The sequence below is a fragment of the Chiloscyllium plagiosum genome, unplaced genomic scaffold (assembly GCF_037043375.1).
Source record: "Chiloscyllium plagiosum isolate Xiang-an unplaced genomic scaffold, Cpla_swu_hap1 HiC_scaffold_30, whole genome shotgun sequence".
Taxonomy (NCBI): domain Eukaryota; kingdom Metazoa; phylum Chordata; class Chondrichthyes; order Orectolobiformes; family Hemiscylliidae; genus Chiloscyllium; species Chiloscyllium plagiosum.
This window is the reverse complement of record NW_028270168.1, coordinates 37,106,608-37,125,343: the sequence shown is the minus strand read 5'-3', so window position 1 is coordinate 37,125,343 and position 18,736 is coordinate 37,106,608. Positions and strand designations below refer to the sequence as shown.

Sequence of the window (18,736 nt, the reverse complement as noted above, 5' to 3'; positions counted from 1 at the left end):
AATCAGCCTGTCTGGCAGTATCTGTGGAGAGAGAAATAGTTAATATTTCGAGTCCCGGTATGATCATTCTTCAAAAGTGAAAGCAGTTAAGAAGTTTTATGCTGTGGACAGACAAGTAAGAGAAGTGAGTGGAACAGATGAGTGAGTGTGCCTGAAGCAAAACATAAAGGAGTGTTAATGATGGTAATGGAGTGATAGAAATGTAAAATAGGTGAAATTAATAGGTGTGAGCAAGTGAAAATAGGCGTGTTTTCCTGAAAAACAAAGTCAAAAAGACAAAAACAAAACATAGCAAAAGGTGAGGTAGGGAGGATGGGTGAAGGGGAGGCAGTGTTATAACGGAAGACACACTCTGAAGTTGCTAAGCTCAACGCTGAGCCCCAGAGGCTGGAAAGTACCAAAATGACTTGTCTTCCTCCAGCTTGTGTTGAGCTTCACTAAAACCCTGGAGCAGACTCAACACTTGCTCCTGAGCTAACATTCCCAATCTGGACCTGCCACAATTTTAAACAGAGCTGAACACCCTAATTCTAAGCAGCTCTGCTATCTAATCTGTCTAATTTGATTTGCAACCTATTGATTTAGTCTAGTTTAATCATTCCAAACAGATTTAAATATCATGCACAAATGATTATATCCCAAGATATTGAAAATTAATTCTGTGAAATGCTTCTAGCTGATTTCTCTTCATTTCCCATTCAGAACCAAGTCATCATCTTAAATGTGCCTTGCATTAATTTTGTTGTGTTAATGTCAGCTGTTAGAGTGTTGCATGCTTGCTACTTTATTTCATCACGTAAGTTCTGCCTCACAGAAATTCCTATTAGATAGGTCGAACCCAAATGAGAACTTGAGATCTATCTGTTGGCAATATATTACTAACAAGGACAGAAATGGTCACATTGTGACTTGTTCAAAATTTCTGTGTTCAACAGTAATCTGGACACCGCAAAATAATCTATGTCTCAGATCTTCTGTTTTGTTCAAATGTTAAATTTCAATTGTTGTCTGAACATAGGAATTGATCTTCATTGGTTATGATCTGACAAATGCTTGATATGTTAAAAGTATCATTCTGTCATATTAGCACCATGATTTAGATATGGTTTGTATTTCTCACCAGTGGTAGCAATCATCTGCACAGCTTGTATAACCATGTCCCATTCTAGAACTTGAGCACATTAGCCAGGCTGAAACATCAGTGCAAAATGAAGAAAGCACCACACTGTCAGAAGAATTTTGCACCAAGGTCTAACTCTAGGGTGGACATAAAAGACCTATTGGCACCATTTGAAGAGAAACAGATTTTCCCTAGTTTGTTGATCAACATTCAGTCCTCAACCAACATTGGAAAAACAAACTAGTTGGTTGTTTCCAACTTTATTCTTTGTAAAATGTTGCTTTGAATGTGACTGTTGTATTCACTCATCAAACAACAGTAACTATATTTAAGTAAGTCATTGAATCTTTTGGACGGTCTGAGGACAAGATGTCCTTTCCATACTACTGGAAAAATACTCTTTTGTTCAGATCTGTGGAGTATGTGCTCCAGTAGAAAGGTTTTGATCTAAAATGTACACATTTGTTCAGTTAACACGATCTCGAAATCTCAAGGCAGACTCAAGTTTGACTTTCAAGGGAATTTTTCAGTGGATAGATTGACAGTTTCACCTGTGACACAAATACCGTATATACTCGAGTAATAGTCGATCTCATATAAAAGTCAATCCTCTATTTTTGGCCAAATAATCTGGAATTTTCTACATATCTTGTGGAAAACGTCAATCCTAGTTCTTCACAGATAACAGATCAACATTGATGAGTCAGTATGCCAGCCGTCACGTTCTGCTCCAGCTTTCCAGTTTGCCCGTATTCCACTCTGCTCCCAGTTTTCGAGTCCGCTGGCTTTTGTACTATGCTCCAGGTTTTCAGAATTACCATAATTTGTCTTTTTTTAATCATTTAGATATCAATTGGGCTTCTGCTAATTTTGGCATAATTTGGGCTTAAATTTCAACATTTCAAAAGTAGTATCCATGTAATAGTCGACTCCATAAATTTAACCTTAAAAAGTAGTCAGAAAGTTTGACTATTACTCAAGTATGTATGGTATGCCAACATGTCTATCCCAGCTGTTTTCCATATGAGTGGCTAGCTATTTGTCTGACCAGACTGACTTGGTAACTGAGCTAACTGAACCCCATTATATATATTGTGCTTGTATATGTTCCATCATGATAAATTGATAGACAATATAATTGTACATCAGAATTAATAACAAGTTTGTTATTCAAATCCAAGTTATCAGATCTGAACAGAAAAGCAACTTCCTGCTGTGGTTTATATTTGAATTTTCTACTCATCATATCTGCTGAGCTCGAAACAAAATATCACACATTGACAGATTGAAAGAACAACACCTGGTCTGTGTTAAATGAGAAGTTGAAAATGTATAATTTAGTAAAATACTTCACATTTTGGCATCCTGATTGAAGTGATTGATTTGACTACAGAATTCTCTGCCCCAAATCGAACTAGCGGTGCAAATTAGAATTAGAATTAATTTTCTGTTGTGTGGATGGATTCATTGTTGCAGTCATGTGACACTGTATGGAAAGGTAAATAAGAAAACCTTTGACATTCCTGCGTAAACACATCAGAAAGTGACCAAACGGACATGTAGTGAAGTGAACGGCAAAGCTAAAACAGCTTAAGAGCTATTTTAATGATAAATTCCTGGAACCCAAAACGGATTGGTATACAGACTGTAATATACAGATATACAGCACCTGAGATTATAAGGTCTGCACGAGGTGTGGGAGACAATCAACTCTGTAAAAAAAACCTGTCATGTTTGCAATTCTGCTTGGTTTCAGTGATTTAAATGAACCAGAGGGATAAAATAGTGGATCTATTCAAGTAATTTAATTGCCACACTTGAGAATGTGGAAGATAGAGAGTTATTAAATAAGGGGATGTACGAAGCAAAGCAAAAAAACATTGGGTGGCACAGTAATTAGCATTGTTACCTCTCAATGTTAGGGACCCAGGTTCAATTCCAGCCTTGGGCGACTGTACGGAGCTTGCATATTCTCCCCCTGTCTGCGTGGGTTTCCTCCGGGTGCTTCAGTTTCCTCCCCCAGTACAAAGGTTTGCAGGCTAGGTGGATTGGCTATGCTAAATTGCCCATAGTGTCCAGGGATGTGTAGGTTTGGTCGTTTAGCGATGGTGAGTGCAGGGTTACAGGAATGGGGTTGCAGGGGGTTTGAGTCTGAGTGGCATCTACCAGAATTTCTTTGAGGAGGTAATGAGCATATTAAACCAAGGAGAGCCAATGGATGTTATCTACCTGGATGTCAAAAAGGCCTTTGACAAGATACTGCATAGGAGGTCACTGAGTAAGATAAGGGGTTATGCTGTCACAGGCAAGGTGCTAGCATAGGTTCTAGATAGAAGTTTGGCTGTCTGGCAGAAAGCAGGGGTGGGGATAAAAGGGTTCTTCTCAGGATGGCAGCCGGTGACAAGTGGTGTTCTGCAAGGCTCACTGTTGGGACCATAGCTTTTCACTTTCTACATTAACGATCTAGATGAAGGAACTGAGGGCATTGTGGCTAGATTTGCAGATGATACAAAGATAGGTAGAGGGACAGGTAGCATTGAGGAGGCAGGAGGCTGCAGAAGGAGTTGGACAGGTTAGGAGAGTGGGCAAAGAAGTGGCAGATGGAATACAATGTGGGAAAGTGTGAGGTCATGCACTTCGGTTGGAAAAATGGAAGCATGGACTATTTTCTAAATGGGGAGAAAATTCAGAAGTCTGAAGTGCAAAGAGACTTAGGAGTTCTCATCCAAGATTCTCTCAAGGTAAATTTGCAGGTTGAGTCAGTAGTTAGGAAGGCAAATGCAATGTTGGCAGGGATGCACATCTGAGGCTCTATAAGGCTCTGGTCAGACCGGATTTGGAGTATTGTGCACAGTTTTGGGCCCCATACCTCAGGAACGATGTACTGGCCCTGGAGCAGATTCAGAGTAGGTTCACAAGAATAGCCCCAGGAATGAAAAGCTTAACATATGAAGAATGTTTGAGATCTCTAGGTTTATACTCAATGGAGTTTGGAAGGATGAGGGGAGATTGAATTGAAACGTATAGAATATTGATTGACCTGGACGGATTAGATGTTGGCAAGAGGTCTCCATTGGAAGGACCCAAGGGCATAGCCTTAGAGTAAACGGAAGACCTTTTAGGACAGAGATAAGGATAAACGTCTTCAGCCAGAGAATAGTGATTCAATGGAATTCATCACCACAGAAGATTGTGGAGGCCAGGTCATTGAGTATATTTAACTCAATGAGAGAGATAGCTTCTTAAGTATCAAGGGGATCAAGGGTTACAGGAAGAAAACGGAGGAATGGGATTGAGAAACTTAACAGCCATGAGTGAATGGCAGAGCAGACTTGATGGGCTGAATGGCATAATTTCTGCTCCTATCTCTTCTGGTCTTAAGAATGCTGTTCGAGGGGGTTGGTGAGGACTTGTTGGGCTGAATGGCCTGTTCCTACACTGTAGGGATTTGTCTGTGGAATGTCCAGCCTTGAGAAAATGGCTGTTTCTGTTCAAAGGACAGATCATTTACAGATACAAGGAAGAGGTTCCTTTCTAACAAAGTTTACTAGTTTGGAACTTTTTTCTTGTCCCCTCAAAAGATGAAAGACTGCCAGGTCATTGAGAACATTCAATCATAGATTTGTGTTCCTTCTCAAGGAATAAAGAGTGAGAGCAGGATAATAGAAATGAGATGCATATCAGCCATGATCCAAATCAGTGATGGAGCTTGCCTGTGGGCTGAATAATCTTCTCCTATCTCTTAGGTTGTTAATGTCTGAAATACCGACCCCCAGCATCTCACTGTTCAACTTAGATTCCAACAAAAATCTAAACTTGCCTTTGGGTTGGGTTGCATCTGGCATTTCTCGCTTTCTCAAGTTTCTTTTGTTGTTTGCTTCTCTTATCTGTAATCTGTTTTAGCAAAGTATCAATTGACATTTTGCAAAATACTTCCACATATTTAAACCTAAAATTTCAGCTGTCATACTGACTTACCGATGACAATTGCTGGAGGTGATGTAAGAGCAGCAACTGAAAAGAGCAAGAAGCAGCAACAATAGCACATTAAAAGTGTATGTGACATTTTTTTTGTTGGGAAAGAAAAAGTGCTATGCGTTGTGTTCATTGAAACATCACAAGTAGGCAAGCTTGGTGATGTGTTTTGATATAATTGACGCCATTCAGTTCCCTGTTTTTGATTAACAAAGGAAGATTTAACAAACAATTTTTCACAGACTGATGCCTCATCAGAGAGGTTCTTGTATGTGAATTACTTTACTGAATTTTAACATATTCTCAAAAGCTTGCAGAGTGTTTTTGAGAATTGTCTGCCTACAAAGTAATGTTTACAATGCTTTATTTGTTCACTTATACCCCCTGCTCTGATACAGTTATTGATCTGTTTCAACAAACGAAAACTAATTAGTGCTGCTAGGGAGACGGTAAAATAAAACAAAAGTGGCCTTAAGAGTAAATCCTTCCAGCTTTCCTCTTTATGCTGTCGGCTGTCTACCACATGAACTAAAACCTTCATGGCTATTATTCACACGTGATTTGGGATAGCTATAGCATTCTGCTTCAGAAAGGAACAGAGGTTAAAATATTCTGGATCTACTCAGTATCAAGAGAGATGCATTTCAAGTAGGCTGTTAAGATTGATATTTTAATCAAATGTTGTAATTTTAGTTACAGAGTCATCAAGATGTACAGCATGGAAACAGATCCTTCAATCCAACTCGTGTATGCCGATCAGATATCCTAAATTAATCAAGTCCCATTTGCCAGCACTTGGCACACATCCCCTCTAAGTTGAGAGTGAGTTGCTGGAAAGGCACAGCAGATCAGGTAGCATCCGAGGAGCAGGAAAATCGACATTTCGGGCCAGAGCCCTTCATCAGGAATGAGGCCAGAAGCCTCGGGGTGGTGGAGAGATAAATGGGAGGGGGATGGGATTGGGGAGGAGGTAGCTGAGAATGCAATAGGTGGATGGAGGTGAGGATAAAGGTGATAGGTCGGAAAGGAGGGTGGAGCGGATAGGTGGGCAGGAAGATTGACAGGTGGGACAGGTCATGAGGGCGGTACTGAGCTGGAAGGTTGGAACTGGGGTAAGGTGGGGGGAGGGGAAATGAGGAAACTGGTGAAGTTCACATTGATGCCCTGGGGTTGAACTGTTCCAAGGCGGAAGATAAGGCGTTCTTCCTCCAGGTGTTTGGTGGTGAGGGTGTGGCGATGGAGGAGGCCCACGACCCGCATATCCTCAGCAGAGGGGGAGTTGAAATGTTCGGCCATGGAGTGGTGAGGTTGATTGGTGCGGGTTTCCCAGAGATGTTCTCTAAAGCATTCTGCGAGAAGGCTTCCAGTCTCCCCAGTGTAGAGGAGACCGCATCGGGAGCAATGGATACAATAAATGATGTGTGGAAGTGCAGATGAAACTTTGATGGATGTGGAAGGCTCCTTTGGGGCCTTGGACAGAGGTGAGGGAGGAGGTGTCCAGACCAGTCACAAAGCATCTAAAGCGATATTAGGAAAAGTTCAAATAAGATAGTCAAAAGAAAATGACATGGTTTATTTGAAGAGCAAGAATGAACAGGGTTACAAGAGAGACAACAAGAGAATAGCACTAGGTGTAAGGCTCATGTGGACAGATGCCTAGAGCAGGAGTAGGTAATTCAGCTCCTCAATTCTGCTCCACCTTTTGATACAATCGTGACCGATCTCATCTCAATCGTATCTCCACCTCCCTGCTCTCCATAACCCTTCAACCATTATTAAAAACCTGTCTCCGCCTAAAATTTGTTCAATGCTCCGGCATCCTCCACTGTCTGGGATAGTGAACTCCACAGATTCGACAACCCTTTGGGAGAAGCACTTTCTCCTCATCTCATTCTAAATCTGCAAGCCCTCATCCTAAAACTATTATCTCTTGTTCTAGATTGCTGCACATGCGGAGACATCATTTCTAGGTCGACTTTATTAATCCCCTTTAGCATGCTTTATGCTTCATGTAGATTTCCTTTCATTGTTCTGAACTCTGGACAGAAGAGGCCTGAACTGCTCAATCTCTCTTTGTAAGACAAACCCCTCATGATAGACTGAATAGCCTCCTCCTATGCTGTAATAATCCAGTGATTGTGGAAAGAAGTGTCAGACTTCTGTCATGAACTGGTGTGACCTGTTGTTAAGTATCAAGACCCATTGAAGTTTTGAAACTTTGAATATATTTTTATGAATGTGGATACTCCTCTCCAAAGAGTGTTGTTTGAAATGTAGAACTTTAAGCATCAGAACTACTTTTCTGTTGTGTGAATTGGAATTTGTGGATACCAGTTGAGTTCAAGTTGTAGTTCAAGGGGAAAAAGGTGGTCAGTGGAAGCTAGCACTAACTTGTTATGAGGGGCTATGACGAGGAATGGGTGGAGGGTTATAGAGCAGCACAGGAGTTGAGGGGCCATTGTGATGGGAAAAGGAGCGTAGGATAGTGTATGAGGAAGGAAGGGCTGTAGGAGATGGGTGGAATCATTAGCTGGTATGGATTTTCAGGAATGGCCAGCATAGTAGAATAGTGGGTAGCACTGCTGCCTCACAGTGCAAGGGACCTGGGCCAAATGCAAGCAAATGCGACTAGTTTAGTTGAGGAAACCATGGATAAGTTGGGCCAAACAGTCTGTTTCCATGATGTATGGCTGTATGGCTCTAGAAACCCAGCTTTGGTTCCAACCTTGGGCAACTGTGTGGTGTTTGCACGGTCTCTTTGTCTGCATGAGTTTCTGCTAGGTGCTCTGGTTTTCTGCTTGGTCCAAAGACCTGCTGATTCATGCTAAATTGCCCATTGTGTCCAGGGATGTGCGATCTCGGTGGATTAGCCATGGTAAATGCACAGTTCTGGAGATAGAATGGGGCGCTGGGTCTGAGTGGGATGCTGTTTGGAGGGTCGATGCAGACTTGATAGGCCGAATGGCCTCTATCTGCACTCTAGCGATTCAATGTATGTGGCATGGGAATGAGAGGGTGAGGTGTGGGGGCTGGAGAAATGGTTTTTGTTTTGTTGTTCAGTGCTTAAGTTTTGCACACAGTGCTAGAGCACTGAGGTAGGCTTTCAGTCCAACCTGCTTTGAACCCAGCAGCATCCTCCACTCTTCTTGGCTCCCCTGGTCCGACCTCTAATCCAGGCTGCATCTCCCTGCTGCCCCTCCAGGGAAACAAAGATGGGAAAAGTGCAAACAACCATTTCTAAAGGTCAGGTCCACAGAACCAGGAAATCTGCTGCCACTGCACATCTGGCTGGGAACAGAATCAAGGGCTTTAATGTCAGACCTTGACATATAATCACAATAGTGAGTGTCATTTACAGGTTTTATTATGTTGTTGTGCAATCACTGACCACTGTGGTTTAAATAGCCTGTGCTTGCTTCATGATCACTTCATGAATCAACTGTTTCGTTCTGAAAGATAAAATGAGACTGATTTACAAGTCATCTTTGAAGCAGGCGTTTCATAGAACTACTGAAAGGAAGGCAGTTTGTTTTGCTAATGCCCAAGTGAGGCATCTGTATGAACTTTGTGTGAGTTTCAGATAATTAAGTACTTGTTATGGGGAAGCAATATGTTGCTTTTCTGAGAATAGGGTTGCCACTCATTATTGAGGATCTACTCTGTTTTTGTCTTTGATCTTGAAATCATTGGAATTGACTTTGTGCAAACAAATTTGAAAACATTCCATTTTCCACTTTCACTTGATGAAAGCAATGTATATTATTAATGTATATCAACACACACAGCATTTATTTAAAATAGAACTGTCCTTAGTTCTGAGACAGATCCTGACAGTTTTAACTTCTTGTATTATTTTTAGGAGCATATATTGAATTTCGGAACTTTTCTACTGAACCTAACCACGATTTTGTCGAAATTCGGAATGGACCACATGATACAAGTACAGTGATCGGCAGATTCAGTGGAGCTAAGCTGCCACCTTTTCTGATGTCAACCTCTCATGAGACAACCATATACTTCCACAGTGACCATTCGGAAAACAAACAAGGCTTTGAGCTTATGTACCAAGGTAAGGATTCTGAAGATAACAGAAGGTTAAGTGTATAATTGAAATATTGCAATGCCACATCAGATAAGACAAGAACTGGGCAAGAGTCACTGCACTTTTTATTCCTAATCCAAGTTTCTAACAGGTGTCTGGATGTGTTGTCTCAGGAAGATTGGCACCCTTTTATGTTTAATGAAAATCAGTTGGTCAAGGACTATCTTTGATGACAGTATATTCCAAGCCAGAGTTGAATCAAATTTCACTCCTGGCAAAGCCCAATGTTTTGTTACTTTAGATGAGGAAGATTGTAAGGAAAAGCAGCATCACATCAGATTGTGGGACATGGTTATGTTTGTGTCCCTTCTTATAATCATAGAAAACTACATTACTTGTACATTTTATGAACATTTCCTGAACATACTTTCAAGACATAAACAGAGACAAGCATTTAATAAGAAGAATTTCCAAACCACATTATTGAGTGACTGCAATGACAAACCCTGAAAATGAAAGTTTTATGAATTTTTAAGGCATCAATTTTAAAATCATGAATTTTTTTAAAATCCATATATCATGATAACAATCACGTTCAGTTTTTTTTATATCTGGGACCAAATAAACTTCCTAACAATGACTTGGATAAAGGGACGATAAGTATGCTTGCTAAAATTGCTATGACACAAAAACAAGTAGGAAGGTGTAGTGTTTCATGGTTATTGACCTATGATCTGCATTTGATTGTGTTGACCTATTCACTAATCTTTATATTTACATTGGATTGCTTAAGTCTTTAAGTGGAGTTAGAAGAGTCAAGTGGTTGACTCCACAGATAGTATGTTCTGTAAAGACACCTATGTGTGAAATGTTCATAAGTTCAAGGATGCTTAAACTTCCGCAAATCTACTCTTCAGATTCAGAACTAGAGTTATCTCTGCACTGCTCCAAGATTTTGTAAGGTAAACAGCAACTCAATCCAAAAATTATGTGGAATTTGAATTTGGTCAAAAGACAAGCTGTTATGCAAAGGATACAGATAGGCATTGCAGGCGGGCAAACATTTTGCAGATGGAGTATTATGTGTGAAAATGTGAACTTGTGTACATTGACATGAAGAATAAAATATCTGTGTATTGTTTAAAAGGAGAGAAATTGCAAAATTCTCAGGTATACAGGGATCTGTATGGCCTGATGTGAGTCATAAAAGCATTAGAATGTAGATGTTGCAAATGATTGGAAGACACATTGAATGTTGCCATTTATTGCAAAGGAAATAAAAGTAGGGGAGCTTTGCAAAAGTTGCCGAGGGTGTTGGTGATACCACATCAGGAATATTATCTATGGTTTTGGTCTCCTTACTTAAGGAAGGATCAAACTCCATGAGAAATAGTTCTGAGAAGGTTCATTTGACTGATTCCAGGAATAAGTGAGTTACCTTGTGAGAAAGGGTTGGACAGTTTGAACGTGCACCCATTTGTATTTAATAAATAGGAGGTAACCTTATCCAAACGCATGGGGGAAGTTGACAAGATAGATCTGGAAAGTATCTTCCCTGAGTGGAGGTGAATAAAACTAGAAGTCAGAGTTTTAAAAGATGGAGTCTCTCACTTAAAGACAGCAATGGGGAGAAATTGTTCTTTGAGAGATTAATTCATCTGTGGAATTCTCTTCCTCAGAATCAAGTACATGCCAGGTCATTGATTTTTTTTTAAGGCAGAGTTTGATAGATTCTGATTTGGCAGGGGAGTGGAAGTGTATTGGAGATAGACAGGAAAATAGAGTTGAGGCCATAAGCAGATGAGGCATGCTCTCACTAAATGGCAGGGTAAACTGAAGTGGTCTATAGCTTCTTCCTGCTCTTAATTTGGATATATGTTAAGATGATTTAATTTTCTTTTGCAGCTAATATCGCAAATATCTGAATTTGTCTCTTATCAATGGCAATTAGCTGTGAGTGAATGCAATACAAAGAATCCATGCTGTGATTTGGGAATTGCTTCAATGGGAATTTACAAATCCATTGCATGTTCTGAATTAATGTGCTGGTATTCCAGCTTTCTGCTCTGCTTCAACTATTTTACTACTGACTTAAGGCATGTATTAGACAAATGTGATGTCAAATTAGCAATTGTAAGGAAGGGGTCCAGTCAAAGGGTTCATATAAAATATGACTCATATTTGCTACTTGAATTTGATTGTACAGGTATATCAATTCATGCATATATTGTTGCTTTTATGCAGTATTTGTTTTGAATTCCAATACTTTATAGCACTTTTGCATCTGGCTTTCACTCTGGGAGCAGAAATGCTTGTGGATTGATCACAGCAATTTTACTGAGAGAGTATTTACTATTACTTATTGTGTGATCTTTCATCCAGGATCTATTCCATCGCTAGGGAATATTTCTCATGACTTAGGCCCAATGCAGTTTCTGTACTGAAAGCAAACAGGACATCCAGAGTAAGAGGGTACAATGTTGGTATTCTATCGAAGTGATAGAAATCAAAGTATCTCAGAAAGATCAGTTAATTTAACTCAGCCAAGACTTCATGGATTAGCCTTCATAGTAAGTCACTTTGGGCACAAATGGGATATCCAACACATAGTAAAAATGGGGAGTTTGTGTCATATGAAGTGACACGCAAGTTTTCCAATACAATTTTCTTTTGCTTGTGAGCTGAATTCTAATGTCGTAGATGCACTGCAGACTGTTTTATGAACTTCACTGGATGGGGAGTTTGGGAAAGGTATATATGTGTGTTTGTATTGTTTTTATTGTTAGATAATAAACTACAGTACAAGCTTAAACCTCACAGGGGCTGTTTTATATCTGTTAAAATGTCTGAGGATTGACCTTGGGTTGTCGGCATCTTAACCCTTTTACTGCTTAGTAGCTGACTAGATTCTCCATGCATTGCCTGACAAAGGCCTTTTTTCCAAGGGGGAAATAGATTAGCTGGCAATCATATGGCATTACAAATGTATTTATGCAGTTTAGTAGAAAAATAATTTTAAGTCATAAAATCTCCTGTCTATCACAAGATTGTGTTCTCTGAAAACAAAACAACAGTTGAATTTTTCCTCCTGAAAGGTTTGAAGAGCTTATCATAGGAGGTAACTAAATTTTTAATGGAAGAGGCATTCTCGCTGTTGATGGAGAGGTCATGCACTCTGTTAAAATGCTGTGACGCAAAGAGTGCATGGGTAGAAAGAGAACTCAGCATCATTGATATACAGCAGCTCGCCTCAAAGTTGCCATGGCAAGGACTGTGCATTCTCGAAAACTTCTTCAGATTTTTGTGTTAAAACTAAAGTACAAAGTAAACAAACAGAGGGTGTCTCTCGCTCCTAGTGCCAGAGTTTCCTGGATCCCCGCACCCATTCCTGCCACCAGCCTTTGTCCTTGCTCTCATGAGGGAGGGGTAACTTTGCTTCATTATCCCCAGCCTCTCCAGCCCCCCTTGTCAATGCTGCTGGTCCTAATGTTGATATCACTGCGCATGGAATGTGATGATGTTGATGCATGTACAGACATGTCCTGCAACCTGCCTTGTCACAGCTAGTTGATATCACAGGCTGTATCTGCACATGCACATTGGCCATTTTTATTTTACATTTTATTTTATGGCCTCATGGCATTATTGCTGGATTGATGATCCAGAGTCCCAAGTAACGTTCTGGAGACCCAAGTTCAAGAGACCTGGGGGGGAGGAACTTGTGCATGAAACACAAAAAGCTAGTTCACAGGTGCAGCTGGTAATCAGGAAGGTGAATGAAATGGGATTATTTCAAGAAATTTGGATTATAAGAGTAAGAATATCTTACTGCAACTGTACAAGGTGCTGATGAGACAATATATGGAGTACTGTGAACAGTTTTGGATCCCTTATTTAAGGAAAGATGTTAGTGTATTGGAGACAGTCATGGAAGGTTCATTAGGATGATCCCCATGTGGAAGGTTTGCCTTATGAGCAAAGGGTCTAGAGGTGATCTCCAAGAAACATACAGGATTCTTAATGGGCTTGAGAGGATTATTTCCTGCATAGGAGAGTCGAGGACCAGAGGGCATAGTCTCAGAATGAAGGGGCACCAATTTAAGACTGAGATGAAAAGGATGTCATCTCTCAGACAGTTGTCAGACTTTGGAACTCCTTGCCACAAGAGCTACTGGGGAAGAGACCTTGTGTATATTTAAGGCACAAGGATAGATCCTTGATCAGGAGGGGAATCAAGGGATATGGGGCAAGGGTAGGAAGGTGACAGTGACAAATATCGGATCAATCATGACACTATTGAATGGTGGAACAGGCTCTCTGAGCTGAATAGCCTACCCCTGTTACTGTTTCTTATGGTCTTATGGAAGTTGAATCAAATGGCAAGTTGAGAGAATGGAAACATAGTTTTTTCGTACATCTCCATCATTGCTGTTTGAATGTACTAGATTTCTGGTTCACTAATGAGACGCGTTTGGGAGAGGAACAGTCTTTAAAAGTAAGACTTAGCAACTATTTAAGTACTCAGGTTACAGCACTGAGTCATTCAGCAAAAATATAGCCAAGGAATGAGAGAATTACCCATGGGACATCATTTACAGTTGGGAATGGGCCATGTTCTGGCTCAATCTACAGTCTAATAATTTATCAGCACTCATTATACCATCACGAAGAACAAAATGCTTAATTATCACTGACACTTATGGAACCATATCCCAACTTGAGTCATTGACATTGGGACCCCAGGAGAAAATTAAAATGAACGCAGTCTTATTCAACTATTTAAAAAATCCCAACACAACATTAAGCGGAAATATTTAACCTCCATGATAATAAAGCAAATACTTCACTGGAATGTTGAGAGATTTGGAAAGGAAGCTATGAGACGGGGGTCACAGAGAGAAAGAGAATCGTCTCTATATGGAGTGGGTGAGATATTTGTTCAGTTCTTCTCTTACTGTCTCAGAAGTTAAAATGGTAAAAAGAAATACAGAGGAGGAGAATGCAATGTGGACTCATTAGAAACAACTTGATTTTTTTCTAAAGTGAATCACTTTAAACAGGAATCATTATGAGGCTGTGAAGAATTTTATATTTGTTCTTGCATCAAATAATTGGATTTTATTGCCATCCTTTTGAGATGAAATGGGAAGCTACAGGAGCTGGCGGTGCTGATGTTGTACGGTGTAATGATACTGGAGAGCAGAACTATACTGAATGTAGACCGTAAACTGAGGAGCCTATTGATGGGGTTTCCTTGTTCATGAACTCAGATGGTCTTCCTAGAATCCTGGAGCTGTGTTATCTTCCTTTTATGTTTGCAGAAAGTCAGCCATCCAGATTTAACCTTCAGTTATTTCATGCAAAATTTTAAATGGGCAAGTTTGAATATGGATTTAATTCTTGGGATAGAAAGACAAGCCAGATTTCTTTTTCAGACAGAGCGAGAAATCACAGTTACTCTTGGGAGAAGTGGTAGACAATTTTGTGTGCTTTAACTGAGCTGGTCTGCAATTTATATTTTTTCGGTGAAGAACTCTTCCTGCTATGAGTAGATTCTGAATTATATAAATATGTATGATCCTCTTTAACAAGCTTCGTAAGAGCTATGTGCTTCAACATAATTTTTTGCTTCTTTTCTCTGTACAATGATAGATTGTCAACTCGTAATGGATGAATAGTGTGCACACTTGCACCATTTTGTCACAGTGCCAAGACAACTTTCCAGCTGCTCTAAGTTCATGAAAACATAAGAAATAGCAGAAAGAATGTGTTGCTTGGCTATTTGTAAATGCCCCACGATTAAGTATTGATGGTCTTTGACCTCAATTTCATTTTTGTATGCTGTTCCCATTTCTTTCAATAATCTTAACATCTGAAAATATGTGAACGGGTTTTCTTATATGCTCACTGATTGTGTATTTGTGACTCTCTGGAAGAGAGAATTCCAATGATTTGTAATCCTGTGATTGTCTCTTTTTTTAATCTTAAATGGCAAACCATTTAATCTGAGACTGGGGCCTAGATCTTTCTGTGAACCCAGGAAAACCTGACCTGTATATTTTTCCATGTTCTGACTTGAACTCCATGTGACTTTGCCTGGAGTTTGTGTTTTTTCAGCTCCACACTGCATTTTGAGAACCACTGTGGAGTACAGCAAGAATGCGGTGGGGATGCCATATAAAGCAGTGAAAATTGATTTAACTGTCACTGAAAAATCCTGTGACACTCTTATAAAATACTCATGCAATCACATTGCCAGAGATACTGCAAAGATGTCTCAATTGAAAAACAATTCATATTTTAATTCCCATTGAAATGCTTAAAGAAACAGTCATGTATTCTGAAACCACATCAAATTCAGAAACGATGTCATCATTCTTCTGGGTCAACAAGTGACAGTTTTTTTTATTTTGGAACTCAGCCAAGCATTCACAACTATCAAAACATTATCTTCACAACTCTAAAGTTTAGAATTACAAGAACATATTATGTCTTCCACACTTCACAGCATCTTGACAACCAATCAATAGAGAGGATCCGAAGCTTGGATGTTTATTAAAGGCTTCCAAAGTAAGAGATGTTTGTTCACAGCCAGGGTTATCATAACTTTAAATCCGAGTGCCAACATGGCAAGGAGAGATTTTTGATTATACTATGAAGTTTTTTTTGCTTCCAAATAAAATCTGTCACACTCAGTCATTCTTCTACTGCAAGGTTATCAATTAATCCATTGTTTTCCTTTCCCTTCATTCATTGGTTATGAGTGTTGTTAACACAGCCAGCATTTATGACCCATCCTAAATACCCTCAAGAAGATGGTGAGCTGCTTTCGTGAAGCACTGCAGTCCCTGGATGTAGGTGCACTCAGAGTGCTTTTAGGAGGGGAGTTTCAGTATCTTGACTCCATGAAAGTGCACCTGTGAAAATGTAGCAGTGTTGTATTTCAGGGAACTTGCCATTGGTGTCATTCTCATGCATCTGCTGCCTCACGCTTCTAAGTGATGGATATTGTGTACTTGGAGAGTGCTGTGAAAGATGCTTAGTGAAGTGTCTCAGTGCATCTTCTCGATGGTATTGACTCTGTGGGCTGAATTTTATCAGCTCAGTGTCATTTTTGAAGAGTTCCCATGAAGGGTTTTATCTGTCAGCACTAGTGAGTTTTCTTTCACTACCTTACCTTGCTTGCAGCATTATCTCTCCAGTATTGTCTCCCCATGGCTCCCTGTATTGTCAGAGTTGCCACAGCCAGAAGTACTGGCCGCCAGTGGCATCACCTGAGATTCCTGACACAATTGCCTTCCGTGAAGTCTAGCCATGCATCCAGTCAAATACCAGCTCTGCAGATGCCCAGCATTGATCCTGTCAATTACCTGAAACATGTCAAACAGAGGGAAATTAACACCCAGCTTTGCTGATGGAGAGGCCCCTGTGCTCAGGAGGAGGTGCATTGGGCCATTATGGATAGAGCGTGCCTGGTCACTTCAGACATTGTTTAGAAGAGTTAGAGGTGACTTAATTGTCATAGTGTAGAGGACAAGCTCTTGGGATGCATTCAAAATAGTATGTTTTATATCAATGTACCAAAGAATCATCGGGGTAGCAAGTTGTCTTTGATCCAGTTTAATTCAGAAAATGCTATGAGTCCTGACAATATTCATGCAATGGTACTGAAGACTTATGCTCCAGAAAGAGATGTGTTCCTAGCCAAGCTCTACTAGTGCAGCAACAACACTGGGATCTACCTGCTGATATGAAAATCCGCCCTCAATTTTTGTCCACAAAAAGTAAGAAAAACCCAAACAATTACCATAATCTCGGTTTACGCGAGATCATCTAAAAGGAATTAAGCTTCTTGAGTGTTGTTGGTAGTTCACCCAATCATAGATGTATAATACTGTTACAGCACAGGAGGAAGCCATTTAACCCTTCATGTTTTCACCAGCAGTCTGAATGACCATCTCACCCAGTGTCAGTCTCCAGCATTCCCATCCGGACAACTGGAGACTATGCCATCAGACTTGGATCTTTCAGGTGGCAGATAATTATTGGACAGGCATGTGACAAGTTACTCACCATGTAATTCCCTTCTCATGTAGCCACAGTATTGATATTGCTGGGTCATGTTCAATTTCTGGGCAATGGATGTTTCAGTGATTTTTAAGTGCAATTGAATGTCAGAGGACATAATTAGATTATCCTTTGCTGGAGATGGTTGTTGTCCAGCACTTGAGTGATGTGGATGTTGCTTGGCATCTCAGCCAAAGCCTGGATGTTGTCCAGGTTTTGTTGCATATGGACACAGGTTCTGTCAGTATCTGATGAATTATGAATGCGTAATCATCAGTGAACATTCCCATCTCCATCTTTATGATGAAGGAGAGGTCATTCATGAAGCAGCCGAAGAGGTTCATCAGAACACCACCCTGAGAAACTACAGCAGTGATGCCCTGGATCTGAGATCATTGATGTCCAAACAACCACAACATTTTGCAAGGTTTGACTCTTAGCAGAAGTATTTTCCCCAGGGTTCTAATTGAGTCGAACTTTGAGGGTGCTACTTGACACCACTCACAGTCAAATGCTGCCGTAATTTCAGAGGCATTCACCCTCATGTCAACCGTTGCTTTCAGCTCATTTGTCTATGGTTGGACCAAGACTAACACAGTCGGGAGCTGAATGCCCTTGGCAGAACCCACATTCAGTGTCAGTGAGCACAAACACTGTGAAGGCATCAGGGCCCTTAGCTGCCAGTTTGCCAGCCAGCAAAGATCCTGAATTACCTTCTTTTGTAAAGCTGACTGGATCATCTGCCACTGGGATTAAGGACTCAACAGACAAAATTTCTGTTCCGCCTTAGAGACTGGTTGCTCTACTGGGTGGCAACACTCAAGGGAGATGGAAGCTACTGTTAATACATCATACACCTGAGGCTTTGAACTATTGTTAGATACTCAGGCCAAGTGTCAGTGATGCTGTGAGGTGATCACAGGGTTGGGCGTTAGGAAAGGGAGGGATGAGGTAATTGGCAACAAACTTTGAAGGGTGTCTCCCCTTGTTTTCCCAAACCCAGATATCACATTCAGGATCATGGTGGTGGTGGGATAAGACCATAAAATATAGGAGCAGAATTAGGCCATTCAGCCCATTGAATCTGCTTCACCATTTGATCATAGCTGATATGTTTCTCAAACCCATTCCCCTGCCTTTCCCCCAAAAAACCATTGGCCCCCTTACTAAACAAGAACCTACTTACCTCTGACTTAAATGCGCTCAATGATTTGCTCTCCTCAGTCTTCTGCGTCAATGAGTTCCACAGATTCACTACCCTCTGGATGAAGAAATTCCTCCTCATCTCAGTTATATAGAACATAGAACAGTACACACACAGAACAGGCCCTTCAGCCCATGATGTTGTGCCGACCATTGATCCTCATGTGAGGTAAACCTAATGTACGAACCCTCAAATTTCTGTGACCATGTGCATGTCCAGCAGTCTCTTAAATATCCCCAATTACCTCGCTTCCACAACTGCTGCTGGCAACGCATTCCATACTCTCACAACTCTCTGCGTACAGAACCCGCCTCTGATATACCCTCTA

The 18,736-nt window shown here is 40.5% G+C and overlaps 1 protein-coding gene across 1 annotated transcript in view; it reads left to right on the top strand.

The window, feature by feature from the left end:
• LOC122563724 (CUB and sushi domain-containing protein 2) overlaps nt 1-18,736 on the top strand; it is a 616,258-nt gene that overhangs the window by 428,149 nt on the left and 169,373 nt on the right. The window contains exon 36 of the mRNA XM_087976898.1: nt 8,955-9,164. Coding sequence (XP_087833024.1) covers nt 8,955-9,164 — 210 coding nt within the window. The remainder of the gene's footprint in view (nt 1-8,954; nt 9,165-18,736) is intronic.